At 38.7% G+C, this 24,995-nt stretch overlaps 3 protein-coding genes across 6 annotated transcripts; all 3 read left to right on the plus strand.

Moving 5' to 3' along the window:
- The first annotated feature begins 343 nt into the window (after positions 1-343).
- Positions 344-2,009, plus strand: LOC135642080 (aspartyl protease family protein At5g10770-like). Its single transcript, XM_065157905.1, has 2 exons — positions 344-611; positions 692-2,009. Exons 1-2 carry the CDS (start codon positions 461-463, stop codon positions 1,930-1,932), a joined length of 1,392 nt encoding a protein of 463 aa, XP_065013977.1. The 5' UTR covers positions 344-460; the 3' UTR covers positions 1,933-2,009.
- A 5,575-nt stretch (positions 2,010-7,584) lies between these two features.
- On the plus strand, positions 7,585-19,419 carry LOC135642090 (coatomer subunit delta-1-like). 2 transcript variants are annotated; one of them, XM_065157924.1, is made up of 12 exons: positions 7,585-7,688; positions 8,134-8,187; positions 10,066-10,105; positions 11,520-11,743; positions 12,063-12,305; positions 13,304-13,472; positions 14,073-14,374; positions 14,873-15,059; positions 15,132-15,285; positions 17,430-17,492; positions 17,592-17,688; positions 18,984-19,419. In XM_065157924.1, exons 2-12 carry the CDS (start codon positions 8,185-8,187, stop codon positions 19,071-19,073), a joined length of 1,572 nt encoding a protein of 523 aa, XP_065013996.1. In that variant the 5' UTR covers positions 7,585-7,688; positions 8,134-8,184; the 3' UTR covers positions 19,074-19,419. The 2 variants fall into 2 exon arrangements, with proteins under 2 accessions (XP_065013996.1, XP_065014005.1); XM_065157933.1 differs by having other exon boundaries at positions 7,595-7,708.
- Positions 19,420-19,998: 579 nt separating this feature from the next.
- On the plus strand, positions 19,999-23,231 carry LOC135581832 (protein indeterminate-domain 5, chloroplastic-like). Of its 3 annotated transcripts, none has more exons than XM_065157950.1 (5): positions 19,999-20,166; positions 20,283-20,329; positions 20,410-20,740; positions 20,882-21,278; positions 21,951-23,231. In XM_065157950.1, exons 3-5 carry the CDS (start codon positions 20,584-20,586, stop codon positions 22,951-22,953), a joined length of 1,557 nt encoding a protein of 518 aa, XP_065014022.1. In that variant the 5' UTR covers positions 19,999-20,166; positions 20,283-20,329; positions 20,410-20,583; the 3' UTR covers positions 22,954-23,231. The 3 variants fall into 3 exon arrangements, with proteins under 3 accessions (XP_065014022.1, XP_065014012.1, XP_065014015.1); XM_065157940.1 differs by having other exon boundaries at positions 20,283-20,304; XM_065157943.1 differs by lacking the exon at positions 20,283-20,329.
- Positions 23,232-24,995: the final 1,764 nt, after the last annotated feature.

Below are 24,995 nucleotides of genomic sequence, written 5' to 3' on the forward strand. Positions count from 1 at the left end.
TGTTTGTACAAATTTACTACGTATATAAAGTCTCTAATCATAGTTAGATGAAATATGCGTTCTTCTATAGCAACAATACGCAACGCGGTTTCTATTCCTTTGGTTCTGAAGAGGCCAAAGAATAAAGCCTTGGCTGCATCGAGCGACAAGACCTTCTTCACCTTGCAGTCTACCCTCGCCTCGACCAAGACTCACGGGCGGTGTTTAACCCCATGCATGCACAACGTCCGACCAAAGAACCGGAGACGACGACAGCGAGCTAATATGAATCTGACTCCATAGCTTCAGTCACCCACCCGTGAATCTCCAATAATTCCACGACGTGAGCTAATGCCTCCAAATTGCCCACGCGTCCTCTTCTGTACCCTTTCCAAGTCTCTACAATTCCCCAGACACCCTCCTTCCTCTTCCCCCTCGCTGCTACTGTAGTCGCACACACCATCGTTCTAGGCTATCTTCAATGGCAGGTCTTCCCATCTCTCTCCGCCATCGCATCTTTCTTCTTCTTCTCGTCGGTAGCAGCGTTCACTGTTCCAGAGAGACGTACTCCATACATGAGCTGCAATGGGGGAAGACAAGCGCTTCTCACTCTACCTCCGGGAGGCGAGCACGTAATCATCTTGAAAGCTATTAGACTTGTTAGTACTATACCACTACTTCCACTGATCTTGTTATGCTGCTGAATTCTCAGGAACGGCTGCTGGCGCAACGATACTAGAAATGAGGCAACACCTGCAGTCCCCAAGGTCAAATCTGAAGCTCCTGATCGATGACGAAGCTCGAGTCGAATCACTCCAGTACAGAATCAAAGATCCGATGGAGATGGAGGAGTCTACATCCGAAGCGCAAGTGCCTCTCGTCTCAGGTATCAAACTACAGACCCTCAACTACGTGGTGACCATGGGAGTGGGCGGCAAGAACATGACGGTCATCGTCGACACCGGCAGCGACCTCACCTGGGTCCAATGCAAGCCTTGCTCCTACTGCTACAGCCAAAAGGACCCCCTCTTCGACGCCTCCGCCTCGCCTTCGTACCACAACATCACCTGCAACTCCACCACCTGCTACTCCCTGCTTCGGGCGGCCACCGGGAAGGCCGGCGTCTGTGGCGCCGACCGGTCGACATGCAACTACGCCCTCAGCTACGGAGATGGCTCCTACACCCGCGGCGTGCTGGGCCGCGAGAGGATCGACATCGGTGGGACGAGCATCGAGGGCTTCATCTTCGGCTGCGGCCTCCGGAACCACGGCCTCTTCGGTGGAACCTCCGGTCTCATGGGGCTCGGCAGGACCCAGCTCTCTCTGGTCTCCCAAACCACCTCTCAGTTCGGCGGATTCTTCTCCTACTGCCTCCCCACAAGAATCCTCAACTCATCTGGCTCTCTGGTTCTTGGCGATGATCCTGCTCTCTACAAGAACTCCACGCCGGTCTCGTACACTCGAATGGTATCAGATCCTCGGCAAGCGCCATTCTACTTCCTCAACCTCACCGGCGCGAGAATCGGCGGTGTGCCACTTGATGCCGCCAGCTTCTCCAACGGCAGAACCCTCATCGATTCGGGCACGGTGATCACCCGGCTTCCGCCCTCGGTCTACCAGACGCTGAAGGCCGAGTTCGTGAGGCAGTTCTCAGGCTATCCGCCGGCGCCGAGCTTCTCGATCTTGGACACCTGCTTCAACCTGTCGGCATACGAGGAGGTGAAGGTCCCCAAGGTGAGGTTTGGATTCGAGGGCGGCGCGGAGATGAACGTGGACGTCACCGGCATCTTGTACTTGGTGAAGAAGGACGCTTCTCAGGTTTGTTTGGCGATCGCCAGTCTTCAGTTCGACGGCCAAGTCGGCATCATCGGGAACTATCAGCAGAAGAATCAGAGGGTGGTGTATGATACAGTGGCATCGAGAATAGGATTTGCTGAAGAGGCTTGTAGTTGATCTCCGGATTGTCGATGACATGAAAAGCTCAGATTTGAATAATTGATGTTGAGAATGTGACTGCCGTTCTTACGTAATTCTGGGATTGTAAGTAGCTTGGAATTGTTCCGTGGATGAAGCTCTTCTTCTGCATAGCAAAGCCCTTCTCCCCTCCCATGTCCTCCGTGATGAGACCCCTTCCCATTACACAAAGATATTAGGAAAAATAAGAATAGATAGAGAGCAGACATTTATAATTAATTTTGCATTATACTGTAACATATATGCAAGTCACACCAAGTGCTTCATTTACAATATTTTCCTTATCAGGTTAACTGATGTAAATCTAATCTTGTTCTCTGATGTTGATACCTCCACGTTGCAGACAGAAGAAAATAAATTGGTGTGATTTCACTTGTCCTTATGCTAGGAGGAATAGTACAAGCATCATTGTATCAATAGTATGCCAGAACAAAAGCCAGTAATAAAATTGGTGACATCTCACATATCCTTTTGTTAGGAAAAATAGTACAAGCATCAATGTATCAATAGAAAAACCAGCACAAGTGGTAACGAGTACAAATAATATAATTGGCACAGAAGCGACCCTCTCGTCATAAACAGTGGTAGGTAGGTGGTGGATCTTGTGGAACAACTGACAACCTATCGCAACTTTAAATGAAAGAAAGTATACTGATGAACTAACTATCCACACTACTACAAGTTCAAATGATATATATCATTATCTAAGAACTCCTGAATCAATTCTATAGACATGGTCTAGTATTTTAAAGCCAACAAAAACACTCCCCCGAAAAGAAAGAAGTTACCAAAATTGAGTCCCCATGATTTTAGGCAGATCTTGTGACAAATACAATTATGTCCTTTCTTTACTCAGGATCTCCATCCACTTCGGAAAATTATTTGGAATCCATGTAAGTGTACAAAATAAAATTTAGTCCAGCTCCATCTTTAATGTAACCTGTACTGGCTCTAATGTGTAGTTAATTCATGTATCTATCAATTAAAATAGCTCTGAAGATCCAAATAAAGGTCTGTTATGAACAGAAGATACAAGAATGATAACTGGATTGAAAACTAAATGTAATGCAGAAAAGAGAAAAGGGAATGAATGATCCTACTGAGTTGAGAAAGATAAGAATTCAAAATTCACTGAATATTAAGTCTGAACTAAGCCCTAGTCAAGTTCATGAACCCAAAAGAGGGCCATCAAGTACACACAATGCCAAATAACTAGGCTGAGGATTCAAGGGAACAAAAAAGAGCAGGGGAGAATAACATGCAATACAAGATCAAGGAAAAACAGCGATCCAACATACACAGTTGTAATGGTGTAAACTCAAAAATGAAAAGCAGCAGGCTGACTCTGGCAGTGAAATATGGTACACAGTGCAGATCAATATTCACAGTGACAAAAAAGCAGTAAAATGAAACTCCAATTTTAAATGCTGTTTATATAATATGGCATTTGTTAAAAAATAATTTTTCTGTTTTTAAGAGTAGCAGTTTCAAGAGATTTTTTTGATTTAGAATAACCAAAACAACAGTCTGCTTGAAATTGATTGGTTACAGAAAAGTTGTTCAGCAAATGTCTCTCCTAAATTTCTTCAACTGTCGAATGGGAAATAATGATCTATGTCCGAATGTTGTAGCATGTAACCTACAGTTGTTTCCAAGATGTATTGTTCCGACAAAACCTATAGTTATATGCCAATTCCTTGTTGTTGTGCAACTTAGTCTGCTTCAGTCATCATTAGTCTCCACCAAAGATAAAACTCAGTAATGTTTTATCCTAAATTACTTGTCTCTATGGAAATTTAACAAAACCAATCAAAAGCCTAAGCCTCTTATAAATCATTCTCCTCAAGATCACTACTTTTCAGTTATGATAATTACTTCTATCTGATATCAAAAGCCTAAATTATTTATGGTATTTATGATATAAGCAGTCAAGCATCTCACTGAAGAAATTGATTATTCTATATATTACAAGTAATTGAAATTCTGCTTCCCAAATTGATTATCAAAATAGACCCAAATTTGATGAGATACTGGAAAAGGATTAATCAAAACCCAAGCCAGATTATGGTAAAGGCAGTAAACTAAAGAGTGTCGAAGTCCAAGAGAAGGCCGGTCAGGCTCTATCTAAAATAATATTTAAAGAAGCAAGTTAGATGTCTTGTTCCAAGAAGTCTCGATATTTTAGCACAGCGAGAAATGTAATAGGATATGAAATATAATCTTTAAAAACATCATATCTTGAACTCAACGCAAAAGATGAGTATAAACATTATATAAGGGACAATAAGGTATAACATCAACAATGATCTCATATATAACTAATGGAAATTTTACAAATTGTCATTCGAAGGATTCTGTGGCCATAAAATTGTGAAAAGTCTCACATAGCCAATTAGAAGAATCCCACGTCGTTAGAGAAATTATGCTCCCATTAATATGCAGCTAAGTGGAACTAATCTTAGAACAATAATATACACTCAATGATCTTATATGTCTCTTTATAGTTAGGTACAAAGCTAGTTACCAAAAATGGATCTCAAATGTCAGTAACTTCAAATTTCCCCAAGAATATGACCACTTATTATCAAATAATCCAGGCTCAAATAAAAACAAATGGTACATAAGAAAGTGACTGCTCTAGTTTTCTTATTTATGCATGCTAATGCAAGCCTGATTCATCAGTAAATAACTTCAACTATAAATTTCGCTACAGATACAAACAAAAATAAACAAACTACGGATATGTAATGAACACACAACAAAGCCCTATCATTTTCACTAGAGTGTCACCTTGTTTATTTGGAGCCACGTGTTTATGCATTCAAGGTGATATATGTGCTTGCAAGAAAGCAGCACCAAAGAATCACCATCCTCATACTCCAGACAGCATATGATGAATCTGTGGTTTTCATTCAATTGTTACATAGATGAATGTCAAGTCTTATATTAATAAATAAGTCTGACCGAGATGTATGCATACTGTTCAGAATTGCTGTCTTGGACATTGTTTGCCTTGTAACTTACTGAAGGCAAAGCGGATATCGCGTCAGCCGAAAGGCCTCTACTTTCAGTTCCAACTACCTCGCCAGTGCATTTAGTTCCTGAAGGAGAAGAAAAATCAAAGTCCAAATTAAATGGAAGTTTTATAAGAGAGGCTAAATTTTCTGGGGAAAAAAATCTCTTGCCTCATATGAGTACTCATCTGGATCAACCTCTTGCCAGGCATCCTGATAATATGTAATATATGAAGCAATTTTATAACTATATTATTAAATTCTAAGCATCTTTCCATTAAATAAAAAAATTTTGAATCAATGAATTAGAGTTTGGCTGTTTATGATGTACAATGATAAATGTTGATGAGAACATGAAAAATTCAAGTAATTAGTGTGGTAATTATAAACAACCATAAATGTGGTTTGCGAAACAGGGTAAAAACATATGATCCATCCATCCTTACATATTGAGCACATGAAATTATATAAAAAACAGGCATGTCACAGGTATGTTTTTCTTTGTGCCACATCCTTATCCATGACTGATTTTTTCTTATCAATGGCCAGTTACAATCATTCAATTAAGATTTTACTAATTGAGTGTGATGGGCATAACACTTGAGTTTTAGATCAGCTTGAATTATGACCAGAAGCAGCTGTTTCAGCTCACAATGTTCAAACACCAAAATCGCAGGATCCAATGTCTAAAATTTTACAACCAAGCAATCAAAGACAACCAAAATTCAAATCAAATGTTCAAAGTAACTAAATGCAATTTCTCATGACAAACCAACTCAAGGGGTTACGGTTTCTCTTATAAAGAAGCCAGACATCTAAGATTTAGCAATTTATTAGCAACTTAAAGGAAAAATATCTAACAGAAATATAACTATACATAGAGAGCATTGCAACACAATGAGAGATAATAGAATGAAACTAAAACAAAGGTTGCTTAAGTATCAGAAAAAAGATGAGGTAGAAACAAAATAATGGGGAAAACTACAAGGCATGTTTGTTATTCAAATGACAGCATATGGTCTAAAGTCTAATCACTATCAAGTGAATAATTTTATGAGAGTGATGAAACAGTGGAATAGGAAAACTTGATATGTCACTTGAGAGTTATCGCCATGGTCATCATGATCATCTGATACCCCTGAAAAGAAACAAAGTAACAGTCAGTTCAAGATCCAATCAACCGAAAGCCAACAGAAAGTAATGAACTCAAAGCAGCGTTCTCCCACACACATTCAAACCTGCGACGGCCATCAACCGAACAGCCAACTCCTGCTCCTCAGAATCCTGAAGCGCCATTGCGAATGTCTCATCGTCAACATCAGGATCATTGGCATCGAAAGCGTCCTCGTGTAATCGCTCCCCTCGATGTTCCCCGCGTCGTCCTCGATCACATGGTCCGGCTCCCTCCTCGTAATCGTAGCTACCGGCGTCGGAGATTCCGTAATCGCTGCAATCGACGCCGTTCATCCTCAGCATTGCGTACGCCCTCTCCTGCACCCAATCGCCAACATCAAAACAACGCCCAAAACCCTCACTCCCGACCCCCACAACACGATTCCAACATAGAGGAGCAGGAGGGAGAGGTCGAAGGATCAGGTGCCTGTTCTTGGAGTGCGCGGGCGAGAGCTAGGTCAGCATCGACCTGGCTAAGGCTGGTGAAGGGCCTGCGGGCGGAAGTCGGCAAAGGGGGTGGCGACGACACCTCCCCGCATGGCGGTGCATCCCCGGCGGGCGGTAGAGGGGTTGGAATCGGGTTAGGGTTAGCGTTCCTTTCGTCGGTGTCGTGTTTCTTCCGGCGCCGCTTGCTTCACCGTTCTCCATTACGACGCCGTAGAAGAGAAGGAGAGCGGAGGGAGACCAGACAGGATGCGTGTTTTCAGATACTGTTCATCCGCGGTGGAACTTATTATTACATTTTATTATGTAAATAACTTTCTACTTAAATAAGGTTACTCGTCTGGATTACCTATATTTTGATTGGTACTAAGAAAGATTGCACGGTAAGAAGCCTGTAGTTTTAGAGACAGGTAAGCGAAAGGGTGACACAAATTAGAATAGGAGGATCCGTAGATAGACAAATTAATTATCTCTCATGAAGATCTAATAAATGGGAGAAATAATATTTTTTAAGAAAAAAGATAAAAATTGTTGGAAAGTTACTGTCGCTATTTTGAAAAAAAAAAAATTCCAAAAACATTTGTGATGAAATAATATGTGGATTAAAATGGCTCATATACTATGAACTTTTTTCTTCAAAAAGCAGTAATCCAAACCCTATATATATAGCCCAATTAAGTTGATGTCGTAAATGTCAATCAATCAAACAATGTATTTATTATATATATATATATATACGTATATATAATTATAAATAAATAAATAAATAAATAAAATATGTATATATATACACACACATAAAAGTTTTGAGGTTTTACATGTCTATAGCTAAGTTCAATTTATAGTGGTGGGCTGGGCCGGATTGGATCGAATGTTCACGTTAAGAGACTGTACATTGTTTCATATTATTAGATTGGATTTGTTTCATAGTGTGGGTCGGATATGATAGTCAGATCCGACCCGCTTACCGCTTGTCCTATAGATCCGGTTTGCCGTGCCGTTTTTCTGTCGTCCTCGCGGAGTCCGATTCCCCTCTTTCCGCCTCTTGCAGTCTCTCCTTCGATAGATCTCCGCTTGAACCCTAGATTCAGATCTGAAGGCCAGGTCACTTCTTCCTCTTCCGCGTTCGTTTCTTGATCTCTATTCCTCTTTTTGCGTCGATCTCGAGTATTTCTCTTGAATGTATCGTTTTTGTGTGTGGATCTGGCAGCCGCAGTTAGATCTGGCAGACTGGTAATTAGTTCATGTGGGAAATAGCATGACTAGATCCAAACTTTCGTTTCTTTGTTAGATCTGCTACCATTCTCGATTGCGATATGTGAAATCAGTAAATTGGCTTGTTGTCAGCTTGTAAAGAAGTGAAAATATGCTGTTTCTGTTTGTTTTTCCGTCGGGTTTTCTATACCTGTTCGTACGGTTTATGGGATGGGAATTGAAAGTTCAGATGTTCCTATGTGATCTTGCTCATTTTTCTGATGTACATGTTTTTCCAAGGCTTCATTCTGGGTTTATAACGGTTTAACATCATGTTACTGCTTTATTTTGCCAGATAGTGTAATCGGACTAGTTGTAGTTTGGCTGGAATACAGAGTCGTACAAAATGGTATGTACTTGAGTCTTGCTCTGGAATTTTCTTTTTACATCTTATGATCTATTGTTGCAAGTTAATGCCTGTGTTGTTTTGTCTTCGTTGTGCTGCCATGTATTGAACAACACCTGGAATATAATTTTATTACATGTATTGATTTTTGCACCTTGATCTTAACCATTAGCTGGTAAAACATTTCAAACCAGTTTTTGGGCTGCTTACTTCAATAACAAAAATGATCTTTTGAATTAACTAGACTTGATTAAGTTTGGATTCATATCATCTTTGATTTGTTATACTGTCTAAATTGATTCAATTACAACCAAGCTACCCTGAGTCGGTCAAATTCTCCACTGATTTTTTTTTTTCAATTATTTACCAATCCAGGAATGATATATATCTTCTGGTTGAGAGGAACTGGCTATTGAAATACTGGCTTATAAAATAAATATCTAAAATAATGATGATAGGCATTGGAGCATAATAACTTGAGCCTCATTGATATCTTGTCTGTCCTCCACTATCTTGCTTTCTGATGTCAGACAATGTTTGATGATGTTGATCATAGTTACTCTTTGTTTAATCTCCTTCCATTAAATTATTTGTTTCTGTGGGCCATCTGATGGTTAGGAATGCAGGAGGATGACTGGTTCTGTAAATTTGTGCTATTTAGAGAATTTGATTTTGGATGTGTTTAAAAGTTTTTACATTAACATGATCAAGTGTTGTGTTTTCCTACCATAGATGCTGCAATATCAAATAACATGGTCTAGACAATGATAGTTCATCTATGTGGCCTGAAGTGCTCGGCATCAGTATCAATGTGAATTTCGACATGTATTTTTTTGAAGTACATGCTGCTTTGTCATATAGATTTTCCTTATTAAAGAAAATTACTGTGATCAAAGTGGATTATCCCTTTTTTTACATGGAAGTTTGTAAATTTCCTGGTTAACTGTTTTTACTGTTTGGAAGGCAATTAATTATATAACTATGTTCATTGTTCCTAGTGGAGCTACTAAAGACAGCCATCACTAGATTGTGTGCCGTTAACTAACTAAAAAGCAAATTCTTTCATATTGATCATATCTCGAGAATTGGTAATCGAACTGTTTAAGTACTTGCATTTCAATGATAGAGCAATATCAGTTGTCCCTGTAAATATGATGTCCATCTTAAAGTGAAAATTATCATAGACATCATTTCAGTGCTTCATGCAAAAAATCTTAAAAAAGAAAACTTTCATATATAACCCTGAAAGTGGTATGCAATATTTCATGAGACTTTGAGGACATTCTCTATGTTTTCATTCATCAATAGGTAAATCCAAAAGTAAGGCTTGTTTTAGGGGTACATGTGAATTCTTTCTTCATGGGCATGTAGGAGTATCTTATCACGTATGGTCATTAAATGGAATCTACATGGATGCGATAGATAAGTTGGAGAAATTACATACGTGACATACTTGATAGCATGATTACTGTCATGTGCTAGTTCAATACGAAATAATGGATTAATTAATTTTTTTCTATTTTTGTGTAGATTAGAATCTCACCCCCTTTCATCACTTTCTCTCATTATTACTATCTTTCTTTGTTCACTCTTTGGTTTTATTTGTTGGTAGCACAATGCCAAAAATGATAATGAATATCAGTAGATGGGAGGGTATCAGCAATATTGAGCTAAAATAGTTCAATATGGTGTTCGTTCCCACTGCTGAATAGGAAATCCTTATGCATGGACTTGTAGTTTTGTTTAAATTCAGGTGTATGGTCTTTATAGTTTATAATATGTTGCTAATTCAACCTTCAATATTTTATCTTACCCTATGCCAGATTGAAATTATCTTACAGATCCACCCCTGCTAAACCCTTTTTTTTTATGTCTGATCAGGTTGTTCTTGCAGCTTCTATCATAACTAAGTCTGGAAAAGGTGAGTTCCTATTCCTTTATTTGTTTCTTTTTTCCAATTCTTCTACATCAAACTATGATAAGCTGATCTCAATTAGAGATTCTCCACCACAAGTAACGTAGGAATATATTCTTTGTTTAAACTTATCTTCCTGAAAGAATTTATATTGATAGTATAAGATCTGATGTTGCAGATCATGACTTTGGATACATAATTCTAAAATAGTCGCAGTTGTTTTTCAAGCCACTCATATAGTTTCAACATTTTGATTCTGGACAATGAATATGTTCCTGAACTTTCTTGCTATTAAATGAAATATTTTCTAAACTCAGAGCTTTATGTTTTGTCAAATTACATTTTCTACCTTGATTTAATCAGGTCTTGGTTGCTTGCCATCATTTTTGAAAATCCTAAGAAGCTCAAACATTTGTCGTAGCAATTCCTAGCATGTTTTATCTTGTTCAACTATAGCACCTCATCGTATGATTCATTGTTAGTTGAAAAGGTTTTAAATACTGGTCAAATGGCAGATTTGATTTACTATTAGACCTGCATGACACTGAGATACTGAGCTGCCTGTTAACTTGGAAAAAATTGGAAAAAAAAGGGTGTACCTAGCGGTATCAAATTATATCGGAGTAGTATGTTAAACCATGCTCAGATGAATTTCGACCTTTGACTTCTTCCATTGAGGTTTGTGGCCAACATTTGTAGTATTCAGACAGACCAACCGGTTATGGACTCAGTGGTCTCGTGTGGAAACAAATGATTGCCTTTCTTCTAAATTTTAATGTAAATATTTTTTTTAAAAAATATTTCTGAAGTTCTTTGAGGCATAGTTCGATTTATTTTTGTTGTTTTAGATATATTGGTCTCCAGTGTTTATTTTAACCTTTTGAAGTATCAGTTTTACATATATCACAAGGGATCCTAGTCTCATAAGTTTTGCTTAGTTACAGACTTCACATGTTTTCAGATGCATGGATTTCTACCAATATACTCATGTTTGTTATAAATAGTTCACATTTTACTTGCTTGAATATATATGGAATTGAGAATTTTGTATAATTAGGGTACTTAAATAACTGTTTGATTAGCACCCTTTCATTGCATTTTTCACTTACAGGTGCATCTCTGGTTTATCTCATTTTTGGTTTTTATACTGCTCAAGTAACTGGAAACAATGTTAAACATAATTTTGCAAACTTAGTGTTTTGATAATTATGAAGTAGAAAGTTTGCTTAGATATTTTACATAAATCTCAGGTTTCATTAAAATCCAAACTTGCTTGCTGCAACTTGATTTCATGGTTGTAATATTATCTAAAAAGCAGCCAAGTGGGTGAGACATCCACCAATGTAGTAGTGTCTGAGAAGGGATCGTGATATGCAATCTTATTTAACAATTATTTTTTTCATTTTGACTTGTGTTGCAGTGTTGGTTTCAAGGCAATTTGTGGACATGTCTCGAATTAGGATAGAAGGATTGCTTGCTGCATTTCCAAAGTTGGTGGGAACTGGAAAGCAGCATACATATGTTGAGACTGAGAATGTTCGCTATGTGTACCAACCAATAGAAGCACTTTATCTGCTGCTTGTTACAAACAAACAGAGTAATATTCTTGAAGATCTGGACACACTGAGACTTCTGTCCAAACTTGTATCCTTTTTACACCAGATTGTGAATTTATACCGGTTTTGCTATTTACGCTAGATGATTGCTTTTCACTCAGCAGAGTGAATCTTCTTTGCTATCATGGAATTACATCTTTTATGATTTCATGTACTGAACATGTGTTGGTTGTTCTTTCCCTCTATTTGGTCATAATTACACTGCTTAGCCTTATGTTAATGCAAATATTGCTACATTAGTTGCTTGGAGAGTTAACTAAATTATCTTTTCTGTTCATGTTCATGGTTTTTTGAAATTTTTTTATAATTAAAAGCTGGACAAATTTGTTTCCTTAAATGGTATATAGGTGCCTGAATATTCACCCTCTTTAGATGAAGAGGGCATATGTAAGATGGCTTTTGAATTGATTTTTGCTTTTGATGAAGCCATCTCACTAGGGAACAAAGAAAATTTGACTGTTGCTCAAGTTAAACAGTACTGTGAGATGGAGAGCCATGAGGAAAGATTGCACAAGTTGGTCATGCAAAGTAAAATTAATGAGACTAAGGATGTCATGAAGCGGAAAGCTAGTGAGATAGACAAAAGCAAGGTATGTATGAACATTTGCTGCCTCTTTATTAATTAGTTAACTTCTTTCATATGCATGATGAAAATATATGTGAAAGAGAACCTCTGCTGTCTGTGCATACAGTGGAATTGTCTTTTTTTACATTTGATGATGGAAAAACGATCATGTTTATACAACAGCTCTTCTCATTTGATTATCATATTTCAATGGTTCTATGGTATCAGTTTGAGTTACGCTAAGTAATATTCTATTTTGAGATCAGAATGGTTCAAAATTGCACCTTGTATCTTCTGTGCACAATTAATTATACATATGAACATCATTGCAACTACAATTTGTTTTTATCTGAAAAAGATTGTCATAATTGGTAGGTTCTTTAATATATTATCCAACCCTTATATGAATTAATGCTGGAGACTAGGCTTCACAATCTAGTATAATTATTTAAATAATGTCAGATTCTGGGTCTATATGCAAATTGAGGGTTGTTTATACATGGAAGATATCTTTTCCAAGTATATATACAAATTATGATCATAGTCAATGTTTTCAATGTCAGCAAGTGGATTATATCTATTCTTAGCTTATCTATATGCAATTTGTTGAACTTTGTTCCACATGTCAAGCAATGACGCTGTCATGTCACGCCTTTCGTGCCATATAGCACATGCATTAGTTGTATACAATATTATTTGTAGCATGTACATGACTGGGCACTGTTCGTAGTGTGTATGCTAATTCTAATGTTCTTAAAAGTTCTGCTTATGGATTTTTAGAAGTTTTCTAACCTTGGATAAAGTATCAGCTTCCTCCCCCCCCCCCCCCCCCCCCCCTCTCCTTCTTTTAGAATTACAGTATCTAGCAAGAATATTGATGTTAAGTGTTGCAAGAAAACTTGCATAGATGATTTTTCTTGATTAAAAAATCTTCATTTCTGTATATTTGTAGCTTAATTTGACTAATATTAAATTGCAGTTGTTATGATCACCACATCTCATATCTGTACTTTGTTTTGACAGATTGAAAAGAACAGAGGCGATAAAGGAGGGTTTATGTCTTTATCTGGCCCTCGAAGAATTGAGAGTAGCTTTAGTGATATGAGTATTTCGAGTTCTGGAAGTGGCTTTGGCAGTGGTTCTGGATTTGGATTGGGTGCTGATGTTGAATCCTTCTCTAGCAAGCCCAAAGGTATGCACCAATAGCATGCTTCTCAAATTAGTGTCTTTATCTTGGTTTACAACTATCTTCATTTATATTTTGAATGGTAGGACAACTTATTTTAGTTATAATTTAGATTTAGTGTATTACTTATGTTTTGTTTCTTCTATTCTTAGTGGAATGTTGTAGTACTGTTTTTGCACCTCAACTCATCTTTCATATTTCCTTCACAGTATCTCTTGTTTGTTCTCTTGCTTCTCTCTAATATAATTCACTGTGAAATAAATGTTTCATCATCTCTAAGACAACCTCAACCTGTACTTGAATTGCAATTATGCATTCATCATTGAATATTATATTCTGCATGCAAAAGTTTATTGCAATATAAAATCTTGAGTTATCACCAGTAGAAGAGCCTATATTGGATTACTGAAGTCCCTAATTTCCATTTTAATATAAGTTGGAAGGACTTTTACTAGCTTTTATTTCTTTAGATCTTGTGTTCAGTTTTAAAAAGTCAAGTTGGTTATTGGTTAAATGATACTTTTACTATTGTTAGCTAACTTGTGTTAGTATGGGGATGGAGTGTTTTGATGATTCATTTGTCTGCTGAACACTCTGCTGTTTCAGGTCGCCCACCTGCATCGGCTAATGCCCCCCCCAAAGGACTTGGTATGAAGCTAGGCAAAACACAAAGGACAAACCAGTTTTTGGAATCACTAAAGGCTGAAGGGGAAGTAATTCTTGAGGATGTGCAGCCCACTGCTGCTCTGTCAAAGTCATCTCTTCCGCCAACTGATCCGGTCACATTAACCATTGAAGAGAGATTAAATGTTGTAATCAGGAGAGATGGTGGTCTTAATAACTTCGATATTCAAGGAACACTTTCTCTCCAAATTCTTAATCAGGAAGATGGATTTGTCCAGTTGCAGGTTCTCTTCCTCATTCATATCCTTACACAATAATCATATTGCCTATGCTGCAACTGTCACACTTTTATTGTGCTTTAAAATAGTCTATGTGGATTACATGTGATATTGCTCTGCCTGGTGAATATTCAGGAAAAAACTTCAGTCATGCTACTACTGTGGTGTTTTTCTTTAGAATAATTGCACATTTTTGGTGGACCAATCATGTGATCTCAGTTTAAATTTTCTTAGTTTCATGAACCACACATTGAGTTTGCCAAGAGATGATAAGAAGTAGGTGGATAGAGTTAAATTTGTTGCTATGACATATATGCTGCTAGTGTAGGAGAAAACTTGCAGAAAGAGTTTTCTGCAGTTCTATGGTACTTCATGCATGTAAGAAAACTTCTACTGATGATGTCCTGGTAGCTTTATGCGTGAAATTCAAGTAAATATATTTCCCTTTTCCTAAGAAATCTTAGACAAAAGTCTACTCAATTGTGTGCTGTATCTTGTTTACAGATTGAAAACCAAGATGTTCCTGGCCTTAGCTTCAAAACCCATCCTAACATCAATAAAGAGTTATTCAACAGCAAGCACATTATAGGCTTGAAAGATTCCAACAGGCCATTTCCTACTGGTCAAAATGATGTTGGCCTTATGAAGTGGAGAATTCAAGGAATGGATGAAGCTGCTTTGCCTTTAACTGGTGGGTACTATTTTCTAACTCAAATATTTGTCGACAAAGTGGAGAATCTAATTATTCCTCATTAATCTGCAGTAAACTGCTGGCCCTCTGTGTCTGGCGGTGAAACTTATGTTAACATAGAGTATGAAGCATCTGAGTTGTTTGACTTACAAAATGTTGTTATCTCCATACCTCTCCCTGCACTTAGGGAGCCACCAAGTGTGAAGCAGATAGATGGAGAATGGAAGTAAGTATTTGAGTTTCTTTTCCTTTTTTCTTTTAGGTGGATCTTGTTTATGTAAAACTTTGAATAGTGTTCATTCAGAAATTTGTCAAGGATTTTATTCTTTTCTGTACACAGTTAATCCTGATTCTGTTTTCCATATTCAGTAGAACCAATAGTTAAATCTGATGTCAAATCGGTAAATATATCGAAGCTTCTAGCATTGCTTTGACTCGTCTTACAGTTTCTTGATTTAAGAATGGCTGAGACTGTTGAAGAGTTTTTCTAATGCCTTACTTTGAAATAGATCAAACAGTAAATAGCAAATAAGGCATTCCAGCAGAAATTGTATTCCACACTGTATTCATATATTTTGGTCTCTGACACAGGAATGCAGAACTAAAAATTGTGTGTATCTTTTGAGATCTTTTGACTTCAATGGCATGTTGAGGAAATTAATAGGACATGTGAAAGCAAACATGTATCGCTGGGCTAAAGTGGGAATCAAGCTCATTCTTTAAATGACTTCATAGAAGGAATTTTGAAAGTTCTACAAATTTTGCTGCACTCTGGAATCACTCAATTCAAGAAATAAATTATTTTGTTGTGCAGCTGTAAGAATGTCTTTTTTCATCATAAACACAATTCTCTCAAGAAAGCTTCCAAATTTGCTGGTGACTTCTCAAATTTGTAATGGAAGTATAAAGATTTTTTTTACATAAGTAGTGGATAAAAAAGGTACCATCAAATCTGACCAACAAATTGCTAAAGAAAAAAACCTTGGCCTTTGTAATGTGGCCATGTGATATGTCAAATACATGGTTGAGCTCATGGAGAAACAACACACATGGCATTTGTAAAGGTGCACGGAATGCATGGAAACAATATATATGCCTTTCCTGAAGGTTTACAGCACAGTATTGATAAAAGAAAATAGTATGGCTGTATATGGCATCCAAAAACAAGTATTTCCTTTTGGCTATTATGGAACAATCTTGTGCCAATTGACATTTTGATTTCAATCAAAAATATACAACAGCACACACTCATAACAGCTCAAGTGGTAGGAACCATACTGTTCAATTTCAATTGGTCTAACTGTTCAGACTTTAAAAGTTCTGACCTTATCATTTGAGACCAACTAGGCTTGAACCTGTAACTATAGATGATATGCTTCTCGCAATGGTTTTGGATTCTGTAAACTGGACCAAAATTTGGTAATAAGCTTAAGAACCTTAGAATGATTTTGTGAGTACTTAGTATAGTTCATCATAATACCTACTTGATATTTTTAATATTTCTTTGTCAACATATACTAACAAAAGTATACTGAATATGTTTTCGATTAGGTCTTAGTAAAAAAAAAAAAGTCATGTACAGAAATTTTTTGAACAATTATCTTTAACTATTTAGAGTTACAAAAAAGAGTTATAGATACTTGAATTTTAAGCCTTAGAATCAGCAACACTTCACTTGTCATAGAGCGTTTTAGGGCATAAGTTAGGGAAATATTTTGGAAGAATCTGTTAAGAATAATTTGTAATTGAAATTGATTCAAATGTGAAATAAACTTAATAATAAAAGCCTAACTAGTAATACATAATTTCTTTGTTTTTGAGTGGAAATGTCTTGGGACTTTGAGGATTTTACTTCAAAGGACTCTCATATAGGGAGGTTAAGAATCAAATATTTGTAGTAATAGTTGTTTTGTTGCACTTACATAAGAGGCTGAAGTAATGCTGTTACAAAAATGGAGATAAACAACAGGAGTACATATACTTGCTCTAAGGATTCAAATGACCTGTGAATTTGTTGCCTTTTCAATGGCCATAATGCTGATATCCATGAAGACAATTGGAGACCTGGCGTAGCAATGAAGAAGTAACAAAATTTGAGTAGGGTGAATAGAGTAGGAAATAAGTCAAATGTATATTGGCTAAAAGTTGAGCAAGTAGAGTAAATCTAGAGGTTTTGCAATTTTTTAGAGATTTCTTGAAGAATTCAGTGAGAGTAAGATGAAGCTATCTGTTTGCAACGAGTGTTAACACCAAGGAAAGCTTGCTTGATCTTAGAATTGTGTTTTTCCTCTTGCTGTTGACTTTGAATTACTACTTTTGAGATACTTTTCATTCTTGGTGTTGTTTAATTGATTTGTTAATCATCTTCAGGTATGACTCAAGAAATTCCACATTAGACTGGTCTATTCTTCTTATTGACCATTCCAACCGCAGGTATGATAAATATGTACATGCATGCAAATCCGCTTGATATTAGAAAATCCTACATCTGTTAGTGTTAATCACTTCCTCTCTAATTTTATCTGTTGTCAGTGGATCAATGGAGTTTGTTGTGCCTCCAGCTGATTCATCAGTATTCTTCCCTATTACCATCAGATTTACTGCTGCAAGCACATATAGTGATGTTAAGGTGAGTGATCAATGGTTGCAAGTCTTTTAAGTTGCTCTTTGTAGGTTCTATCGCAATTTTAACCTCGTCATTGGGTGAATTATTCCCCTTTTAGGAAAATTAACTGGTTAATATTAAAATTTTACACATCTTGAAGAATATGAGCCAAATCTGTAGATGTGCCATTTATGTATAAATATCTATTGAATACAATGAATATCTGTTAGCTTACTATACTCGCCCATTAAATTGGAGTGTTCAAACATGGTGGTGAAGGCAAGAATTAAGTTTTCATTTGCATGCCTTGAATGTGCTCGCACAGTATATCATGCTTGGATTAAATGAGCCAGCAACATGAAAAGAAGAGTATTTTTCCTACCAAACCGGCTATAGGAAATGTCTTTTGCTTTCTTTGTTCATGCCAAACGGGCCATGTATCATTGACCTCCCTATTCTTGATTGCACTTTGAGATAAGAACAATTTCAGATATAAATGTTGACAATCGGTGCAGCATCCTTTGAAGTGGACATTAAAACATAAAATCTGAGGCAATTTTCTTTATATACCTTGGCTAGTTTCCCGAAGATTACAACTTAGACCTTTTCTTGTTTGAGACATTGGATTCTTATTTCAGTTCTGTTACTCTTCATGATATATGTCTGCCTCAATATCTTTATTGTGACTCAGGCCAATCATAAATTGATTTTTGTAATAACAAAAATATATTCATCTACAAAAAAGTTTGATTTTGCAGATATCTTTAAGAGCTTATTTTCTCCCTATTGTTACTCACTAAGCACTTAAAATTTGAATTGTGTTTAATTAGTTTTATTTTATTCCAATATTATACATCTTCAACCGCATCCATTTAACTGTCACAACACTCGTGAAATTTGTCATGTATGAGACAGTTTTTATTCCTTTTAGTGTATTTTTTCTTGTCTTGTAGGCCCAGAAATTCACACTTTTCGATACATTTGTTATGTTCTAATCAATTGCTCTTTGATTATTTCCCTTTTTCATGTTGATTATTATGTATATAGTTTCGATTTATTAAGATAATCTGGTAAATACATAACACAATCCAGACACCTTGTTGAAGAATAATAGAATAATATTTTTTATCAATATGGCAGATTGAACTGCAATATCTTCCTTTTTTAAGTTTTAATTATAGTGGTGTATTTGTGTGTATCCACTTTTATCCTGTTTTGGGAATTGATCATAAGAAATCTATTTGCAATTTGTTTTCCGATATGGCTATAGCACACCTCATTTAACAGTTTTACTCACAAGCTTTGCAAATTTGCCACAGGTTGTAAATCTCATGCCACTCAGAAGCAATGCTGCTCCAAAGTACTCGCAGAGGATTCAGTTGATCACAGACACTTACCAAGTTATCTAAATTACGATGGAAATGAGAAGTGTGATGAAATAAACTTGGATTTGCTCGACTCGGTATCTACAGTAGGGACCCATTTTGTTTAGTCATGCATCGACTTTTGATTATACAACTGTTCTCAACGTTGCACTCGGTTTTCGATACCGTTACCGTTATGTTTTATCGAAGAACCATTTGGAAAAAGTATACGTTCATGTGTGTTGCTGTAACAAGCATTGTGAAGTTTGGATTTGTTAAGAGGACCATTGGGCTCAAGAACATGTTGCAGGTTTTACTAGCACTGCTACGCTCTTTTAATGGTACTCCTCTGTGACCTGGTGATAATGATTTGAATTGAGCATTGATGGAAGGCTGTGTATGGAGTACGTGTACACGTGTGTATCAAGTTCCATTACTTGCGTTGATTTGCATATGTGAGCATGAGTAAGGTAGTATTTCTTGGAGAAGGTTACATGCATACAAACTTGTACATATTGAACTAAATAGCTGAATTAAAATTATTTTATTACATAAAATGACGGTATCTATCAACTGTGCATTAGATGATTAAAAAGAGATAATAGATAGCTGAATTAGTTATAGTTTGAAATCAGATAGAAGGTAATAATAATTAAAGGAGGATATGCATACAAATGTGTATCTCATTCAATTCTCGTTTTGCCTCGGAGTAAGATAGGTGCAGTGCGTTACTCGTTACTCGTCTTTTACCGCCATGGATTGAGATGGTTGCATAGAGAGGCTGGCTTTTGTCCTCACGTTTACGGGAATATCCACATCAAGCGATAGGAGGATGTGGGAGACGGTGAGGACTGCAGGTGTTGTGGGCCCCTTGCCACATAGCGACACTTTTTTGCCTGTGTGAGACTGCTTCAAGAAAACCTTTACTGTATTGTTCGTTTTCGGTGTCCAACTGAGCGAGGAATAACAGAGGTGGAATATAAAAATGAGACCCATCCATATATAGGAGAAGAAGAAGAGAGGAGAAAGAGAATGGAGAAGGAACCCTAAAGAATAATTACACACACAACTCTTTGTTCTCTCCCTCCTCCACCAGCAAGTAGCAGCAGCAGAAGAACAAAGAGAAGGGAAGAAACAGGTCCTCTTTTAATTTTGCCTGTGCTCTCCTTTACTTCCCCCTCTTTATTCTCTCATCCCTTCCTTTCTGTCTCTTTATATTTGGCTTTCACTGAAACTGCCTGTTTGGATTGCCAGCTTTCCGTGTTCTACAATCGAGGTATGAAGAGTTAAAGAGCTTGGAGGTTTTTGCTTAGGGCTTTCTGTGGGCCTTTTGATTCTTGCTTTCTTCATCCCTCTCTTTGAATCTTCTCTTGTATTGCAGATCTAAAAGAGGGCGGGGGGTTTGAAGAAAATTCAAGCAGATAGTTACCGAAGGAGAGATCATGGTTGCATGTTGGGCACTCTGATTTGGACTCATCAGTGATCCTTGCAGAAACCAAAACCAGAAAAAGAACACCATAGAGAACGGTGCTGTGTTGCTGCTTTGATTCGGGAGATGGAAGCAGCTTCATTCTCAGGTCCTTTATTCGGAACCAGAGAGGTAGATCAGTACACCACCAATCAGCAGCAACAGCCGCAGCAGTCATCATCACCACCGAGCTCATCGGCCGCTCCTCGGAAGAAAAAGAGGAACCTCCCTGGAAATTCTTCAAGCAAGTATCCCCGCTTCCAAACATCCCTTGATCTCTCTCTCAGTTCTCTGTTCATACACACCCCAATCTTCCCACTGACATCATCATAGCATGTCATGTAGAAGATTTGATTGTGGGCTTCATGATTCGTTGAATCCACAGATGCCGAGGCCGTAGTGATTGCTTTGTCACCCAAGTCGCTTCTGGCAACGAATCGATTCATCTGCGAAGTGTGCAACAAGGGATTCCAGCGGGAGCAGAATCTGCAGCTCCACCGGCGCGGCCACAACCTGCCATGGAAGCTGAAGCAGAAGAACCCCAAGGAGGTGTGCCGCAAGGTCTACATCTGCCCCGAGACCACCTGCGTCCACCACGACCCCTCCCGCGCCCTCGGCGACCTCACCGGCATCAAGAAGCACTACAGTCGCAAGCACGGCGAGAAGAAGTGGAAGTGCGACAAGTGCTCCAAGCGCTACGCCGTCCCCTCCGATCTGAAAGCCCATTCCAAGATCTGCGGCACTCGCGAGTACCGATGTGACTGTGGAACCCTCTTTTCCAGGTACTACCATCCCTCGATGCATCCGATCCATCACGATCTAATCCATGCTTGGATCACCACAAGCTGCACTCCTTACACAACGGACCTGCTGCACACACTGTTCTTGGTTTCAGTGATTAGGGTTTCTTCAAACGGAGATAGAGTTTAAAAGGTTAGGGTTAGGGTTGTTAGGGATGGATGGATGGATTCCCCGGTGCAAGGAAAACGATACTGCTCCCACGTGAACTGTCGTCCCTATGGAACTGAACTGTAATGGGACTCACCCACCTTTCTCCTTGTATCCAACGCTGGGCTCGTTTCTCTCTCCTACTCACGTGGAGACATGGAGGCAAGGCTTAGCAGGCCAGCTTTGTTGTCTTGCGAGTTGGAGATATGTGGGCAGCTGGGCATGGCCGTGCTCTTCTGGTCCACCATTTCATGAGAAACACCCTTGGCTGTGAGCAAATTATGCTTGTCCGCAGCTGCGACATCACTTGGTATGTATGTGAAGCGTACTCTTTAACTCCTTTCGGCTGGAACGAGTCGATGCGAAGGAGGAGGCGTCCATTTGACCGCATGCAGTATAGCCAATTACTTTCCATTACTTTCTGCTTCCTTAGCATTTGCTTGCAGCAACAGAGTTAAGACGGATTTGATGCACGTAGCGTTGTTCTGAGACTCTAATTAATGCAGGCGTGATAGCTTCATAACCCACAGAGCTTTCTGCGACGCATTAGCACAAGAGGGTGGGAGGATTCCGACCGCCATGAACACCATCGGAAGCTACTTATACGGCAACGCCGGAACAAATCTGGGCCTTCCTCAGCTGAACGCGCAACTCTCCTTAGAGGACCGAGCTCATGTTGTACCGCCCGACCCTCTCCGGCTTGCTGGGAACGGTGGTGCAACACGGTTCAACCATCTCACGGTGCCGGCCTTGCAGCCGATTCACCCATCTCGGTCTGCTCCGTTCTACCTTGGTGGTGGCTCGAGCCGAGACTTGGGCGATGACCCTCTACTGCTCCAGAGCAAACCATTCAATGGCTTAATGCAGCTCCAACAACTCCATTCATCCGCCGCTACTGCTACTGATCTCTTCAATCTTGGCATCTTATCTGATAGCAGCAACAGGAGCATCGCCATTAAACCAAATGCTCACCCGCTGATCTCTGATAGATTAAACAGCACTGCTGGTGGGAGCAACGAGCCGCCCACACTGTTTGCAGGAAATCTCTTGAGCAACCACGTTCATCCGAACATGTCTTCTTCCACGTACGACCAATCGGTGAAAAGTGACTCAGCACCACCTCATATGTCGGCAACTGCTCTTCTTCAGAAGGCGGCGCAAATGGGTGTGACTCCTAATCGCGGCAGCGGAAGCTCCTTACTCAAAGGGCTGGGAAGCTCGTATTCTAGCGGCAAATACACAAGTTTTGGTGCTGGTTTTGATGGTGCCGAAGGGAGCTCAGCAGCAGCTCAACTGCAAGACGTCATGAACTCCCTCGCTAATGGAAACCATATGTGCAGCAGCACAAACGAGAGCGAGTTGCAGCAGAACCAATCGGGCAGTGGCATGGGAGCACCAGACAGTTTGACCAGAGACTTTCTCGGGGTTGGAGGCATGATGAGGAGCATGGGGGGAGGAATGACACAAAGAGAACAGCACCTCTCTGGATCGTATGGGAGTCTGCATTGAGTGGTCGCAGTGAGGACAAAGATCTTATGGGTAGAAGCTATCGGTTGTTCTTACTGTGCTTGCTGTCACCCTTGAATCAGAGAAATAGGATCCAAATTCTGCATCTCTGTTGGCAAATTGTGATCGTTCTAGTCCCGACTTGAAGCTAGAAGACTATGTCATAGACTATCTTCTTCCTTCTTTGAGTACCTCAAACTTTCTCTATTCGCCTCGGATTTTTCACTTGTAACCGAGAAGTCTGCCTTCCTTCCATGAAGCTAATAAAAACTCTTTATTTATGTGCATGGGGTACACCTCTAATTCTTCTAATATGAGAATATCATGTTATCATGCAGCACATATCCTTAGATCTCCACACTTTAACCTTGTTTCCTCGTATATCTCTCCCCAATCTCCATCTCTCTATCTCTCCTCTACACATGCGCACACATGTACCCATCTTACGTGTTTCTGTAAGGCAAACACACACACACACACACACATATAGCGAGAGAGAGAAGTAATTAATATGATCCAAATTAGGTGAAATAGAATGTCTTGAAATTGATACTTCCCATCACGTCTCGTTCTAACTACTGTTGCTTCTGAGCTTCTCCCACGGGCAACCACACGTTGACCACCAGTCGAGCCCCACAAGATAGACTACACTGACGACTTCACCGTCGACCCGACCACATCGCGTTCTACCTCAAGTCTAAGTTCTCTTGGTGGCATTTTCGCATATTCCATATTCTTTACTGTGGTGATGATAAGGTCGTATTTGTCGTCAACTCCGGTGGCCGCCGTTTCTGTAAGGGGTTATAGGCAGTGGTATTTGTACTGCTGTGACATATATAAGATTATTAGGTACACACAATCATTATCCGTATGTGTATATATGTATACGTATATATGTATATATATATATGATAGATTGGTCTTTATTGCAAGGAGGCTCATGGGAGTACTTAATTTCTCTTCCGGAAATCCTCCTTCTTCCCCTGTCATCTCTTGAACGTCAGGTCGCCAAATCGGAGGTGACTCCACCTGAGAGATCGGCAAGAAGACTTAACACAGTACAACACATTTCCAACATTTTATGGTTCCATTTATGAAGTTAGAACATTGTGATTCGGATGATGATAAGCAACCGAGAACAATGATGTTTAGAGCAGCAACTAAACAAGTCATAGATCCACGAAGACGGTCCTCATGAGACCAACACGACCCTCGTGCCACGAACATGTAGTGCAGGTGAGAGGATTCGTGGTTACGTACATGGCCCCAAAAAAGCATGCAGGATGAGAGGAGTTTTGTCTCGAGTGTTGTCTTGAAGCTGTTGGCTTGGTTGGTCTGAAGCATGTCGTCTGTCACCAAGCTACATGCCCTCTCGAGGTCTTCGAATTCCAATTGAAAGCCAAATGATAGTGTGTTTGGGAGAAGAAAGCTGCATGCTGAATGAGGCACTCTGAAAAGAGGTTCCGAAGGTCGAGGAAGTAAACATCTATTGAAAGACATCAAATCAATCATGGGAAAGGATTATGATCTTATGATCTCACTACTTGGCATATCCACACACACATACACACCAAAATTATTCTCTCTACTTTTACTAAAGATTATTGATATCAATAATCTACTTATCAAAAGTAGAGAGTTTGAAATCTTGATTTTGAGAATGACAACTAGTTAAAATTATTATTTTTGACTATCATTAACAAATTCTTGAGATCGAATTCTCGTCTTCACAATTTATTTTTTTATAAAAAGAATAAAAAAATTATAAGGATCTAAACCATTTCAAGTGGTTAACCTCTCATGCTATGATACCATTTACCTTTTACAGAAAGAAATAAAAAATTATAAGAACAACAATCTTTGCACTCAATCCCTTATCCTCAACAAATTAATCATCCAATATTCAGAACAAGTCGACTAGACTCGACATGACATACGAAGAAAACTCGAGTGTATAGTGCAAATCTAGATGAAGAAGAACGATTCGAACTCATGATACCAACAAAAACATATGGTTGAGTTATTACAGATCCAAGAAAATTTAA

This window comes from Musa acuminata, chromosome BXJ1-4, assembly GCF_036884655.1.
Source record: "Musa acuminata AAA Group cultivar baxijiao chromosome BXJ1-4, Cavendish_Baxijiao_AAA, whole genome shotgun sequence".
Lineage (NCBI taxonomy): Eukaryota > Viridiplantae > Streptophyta > Magnoliopsida > Zingiberales > Musaceae > Musa > Musa acuminata.